This window comes from Vombatus ursinus, unplaced genomic scaffold, assembly GCF_900497805.2.
Source record: "Vombatus ursinus unplaced genomic scaffold, bare-nosed wombat genome assembly UNPS02015326.1, whole genome shotgun sequence".
Lineage (NCBI taxonomy): Eukaryota > Metazoa > Chordata > Mammalia > Diprotodontia > Vombatidae > Vombatus > Vombatus ursinus.
In genome coordinates, this window is record NW_020955104.1 from 12,197 (window position 1) to 16,000 (window position 3,804).

Below are 3,804 nucleotides of genomic sequence, written 5' to 3' on the forward strand. Positions count from 1 at the left end.
ACTTGCAAATTACTTTACACAGAGAATCAACATCTCATTAACAGTTAAAACTACAAATTTAAAAGAGTGTGCTTACCCAAACTCAGAGGCCAGCTTCTTTACTTTGAGGAGGATGTTCTGAACCTGGCTGATGCTTCCAGGAAAAGGTTGCCCCAGAGCCCAAGGCCATTGCCAGTGAGGCTATGCTGTAGCTGCTGCCCTTCCCCTCTCCTTCCTTTTCCCCAGGTGGGGGAGGGTGAAATCAAAAGTGAGGGGGTAAAGGGTGAAACTCTCTTCTCCTATGAGAGGGGTTAACAGATACCCTCTTGACTCAAGGGAAGGGAGTGGGAGAAAAGAGTGACCAGAGTGGTAAGGAGGAGTTCTAAACTCCTTAATGATCAATCATAAAACCTCCAGAATCTGCCAAGACATTTTTAGCTGTTCTAACTTTCCCTATAACCTCCATGAAGGAGGATTCAGAGGTGCAGAGGGAAGGGAGTAAGTAAGCCTCAGGGAACCAAAGAGCAACTGCAGTTTTCCCCAATTCCCTAGGGCTGAGGGAATTAACAGAACTGAACATCCACTTTCAGATAGGGCATCCATCCTTGTCCTCTATGCTGTGGAAGGTGTGCCCAGGTCTATGGCCTTGAACCGACCCAGTGGACTGAGAGCCTGAGAGCGTCAGGCTGAATGAGAGACAGCCTCGTAACTGCCTGCCAGAAAAACACCTCCAAGCCTTGGTGCTTGGAGAGCAAACCCAACTGCAGAGCAAGAGAGGAAGGGAGGGGAGAGGCTTACACACCTTCCAGTCTTGGCTGGAGAAGAACTTGGGGTTAGGCAGTTTCCCCGTACGGGCCACCAAAATGATGCAGTTTAGGGGTTCAGGGGTCCTGGGACCCCAAAATCACAGCTTGCAGGTCCTGCCTGAAAGAATTTGACCCAAGCCTTCCTTCAGTCAAAGACAAGGTTTATTAGAAGATCCATCATATTGGGCAGACTCTTAAGGAGTCTGAACATTAGTAAGTTATTGGCTAGATTGTAAGAATCTGACCAGTGGCTAGATTTTAGGAATCAGAGCTGTGGCTAGATTGTAAGAATCTAAGCCTTGGCTAGATTATAAGAATCAGAGTCATGGCTAGATTTTAAGAATCTAAGCCTGTATTTAGCATTATTGACCAACTTCTTCTCCTGTATAGTCTCTCGTCCTCTTTTTTCCCTATGTCTCTTACATATATGAGTATTTTTAATCATTTTAATTACGAGCACCATCCTCTGTGTGTGGGTGTAAGCCAAGGCTCTCTCCTGGCTTTCTTCCCCCTCCCTCTGAGTCTCTCTTTCTCTCACCCTCCCCTCCCATGCCCACAAAAGTAAGGCAATTTTAATTTCTTTTGGTGTAAAAGAATGAGTAACAGAAGAGAGACAAGCATGAATGAGGTGCAATGTACTTTGCAAATCTCATTACTTTATCTTTCCCTCAAAACCTATACATATTTTTTAGAACTTTCATATTGCTGTCCAAGGCACCACCAACTTTTCAGTCATTTTAATTCATACCTTTGGTGTCACTCTCAACTTCTAACACTCCCTCACTCTACCTATCTAATCTGTTGCCATATCTGTTCTTTCTACTTCTAAAAATATCTTGACCCCTAGCTTGAGCACTTCGTGACTTCTTGCTTATAGTATAGTAATAGCTTCCTAAATGGTTTCCCTGGTTCACATCTCTCCCTTCTACAATTCATTCTCTCTACACACATGCCATAAGTATGTGTGACCTTGTCACACTTTCCAAGGGCTTTAGGATCAAATATTCCATCTTTATCTCATCCTTGAATTTTTTGTATTTTGCATAAATTTTATAAGGTACATAAATTTCAAGGGCTTTAGGATCAAATATTCCATCTTTATCTCATCCTTTAATTTTTTGTATTTTGCATAAATTTTATAATGTACATAAATTTTAGTATAGTAGAGCTTTTAAGTATATACATTTATAAATATTGAGGATTCACCTCTAATTTTTCCCTACTGCCAAATAGTGATGCGCGATTAAAAAAAAAAAAGGACTTGTAGTTCACTGGTCAAGGCCTTAGGATGAATATCATCTGGTGTCTTACCAGCCCTATTGGGTTTCAGCAAGCCTGGAGTTTGTGAACTATTAGTGTCAATGCAAATCAAGTCCTCCTATAACACACATAACCCTTCATATAGTCTTTATTCAGCATCTCATTGTCAAATAGTAAAAGAATGGAAGGTACACGGATTCAAAAATGAATGTTTGTTGTTTTTCTGTCATTTCTGACCCCTTCAGTTTTCATAGTAAAGATACTGGAATGTTTTGCTATTTTCTCCTTCTGCTCATTTTCCTGATGAGTAAACTGCAGCAAACAGGATTAAGTGACTTGCCTAGTCTGTCATAGCTAGTAAGTGTCTGAGGCCAGCTCTGAATGCAAAAAAATGAGTCTTTTTGACTCCAGGCTCTGCACTTAATCCACTCTACCACCTAGCTACCCATAAAGAGATGTATGAGATCCTACTTGTGTTAAAAGTCCTCCAGCCTACATTGTTCATTATAACCCAAGTGGAATCATTTGCATTCATCGAAGGTGTTCTTAGGTGGTTACAATAAATCATGATCTATAATAAAATTATTTGGACCATCAGATTTCCCTTGTTGTATTCTAACATAATGGCAAAAATGAATCATAAAAGCTAGGAAAGAGTCTGAAGATAGAGCAGACACTTGTGGGACATTAAAACTGTTGCTCACAGAGTAAAAAAAAAATCTAGCTGGGTCTCTATCTGGAGGAAGTGGAGATTGTATATACTGGAAATTTGACTTCAGGGATCCTGCTTCCTTTGAGCTCATCTGCTCTTTTTGCCTGGCAGAAACACCTTTTGGAAGCCCAGCCTGAGGTCTTGAGTCCTAAATGCATACACAATAGGGTTGAGGGCTGGGGGGATGATATTGTGCAGTACATTAAAGAGCACAGGGATCAGGGGATACTTTCTCCCTGCCAAGTGGGTGACAAAAATCACAGCAATAACAGTATAGAAGAAGAGGATGAGGATGAGGTGGGAGCTACAGGTGCTCAAGGCTTTGGATGCAGCTTCTGCCGAGTTCAGCTTTAGCACAGACCAGATGATCAAGACATAGGAAAGGATGATCAGGGTTAAGTCAACCCCCATTATCAGTGAGGCCAGGATCATCTGGCAAATGCTGTTGGGCCTCCTGTCATCACAGGCCAGGCTGGTGACCCCCAAGTTGGAGCAGAGGCAGTGTTCAATCTCATTGGAGGAGCAGTAATCTCTCTGAGCAGCCAGCACAGGCACTGGGATAACACCCAGTCCATTTCTGAGCACCATGAATATTGTTGCCTTGAAGACAAAAGAGTCTGTGACAATGGTGGGATAGCGGAGGGGATGGCAAATAGCCACATACCTGTCAAAAGCCATGCAGAGGAAGATGCCTGATTCCATGCATACAAAGCAGTGTATGGCATAGATCTGAGCAAAGCACTCAGGGAGGCTGATGGCCTTGGCATCTAACCAGAAGATGGCTAATATTTTGGGTACGATGGTGGTGGCCAGGCCCATGTCCATTATAGACAGAATGCTTAGGAATCGATACATGGGCTGGTGCAGTTTGGGGTCCTTCCAGATGGTGATAAAGATGAGCAGATTGGCACCGATGGAGGAGAGGTACAGTAATGCTAGGGGCAGAGATAGCCAGTGTTGCCAACTATGGATTCCAGGGAGTCCCATAAGGATGAATTTTTTCACCTGGAAGTGGGAGCCATTGAAGAGTCTTGTAGCTGGAGTCAT

The 3,804-nt window shown here is 43.0% G+C and overlaps 1 protein-coding gene across 1 annotated transcript; it reads right to left on the reverse strand.

Moving 5' to 3' along the window:
• Positions 1 to 2,844: 2,844 nt before the first annotated feature.
• Positions 2,845 to 3,804, reverse strand: LOC114031978 (olfactory receptor 56B1-like). Its single transcript, XM_027847180.1, has one exon. The coding sequence runs from the start codon at positions 3,802 to 3,804 to the stop codon at positions 2,845 to 2,847; it is 960 nt and encodes a 319-aa protein (XP_027702981.1).

Bases quoted from the DNA above. Each gene is read 5' to 3' on its own strand.
- LOC114031978 (XM_027847180.1), bottom strand. From the start codon at position 3,804: ATGACTCCAGCTACAAGACTCTTCAATGGCTCCCACTTCCAGGTGAAA.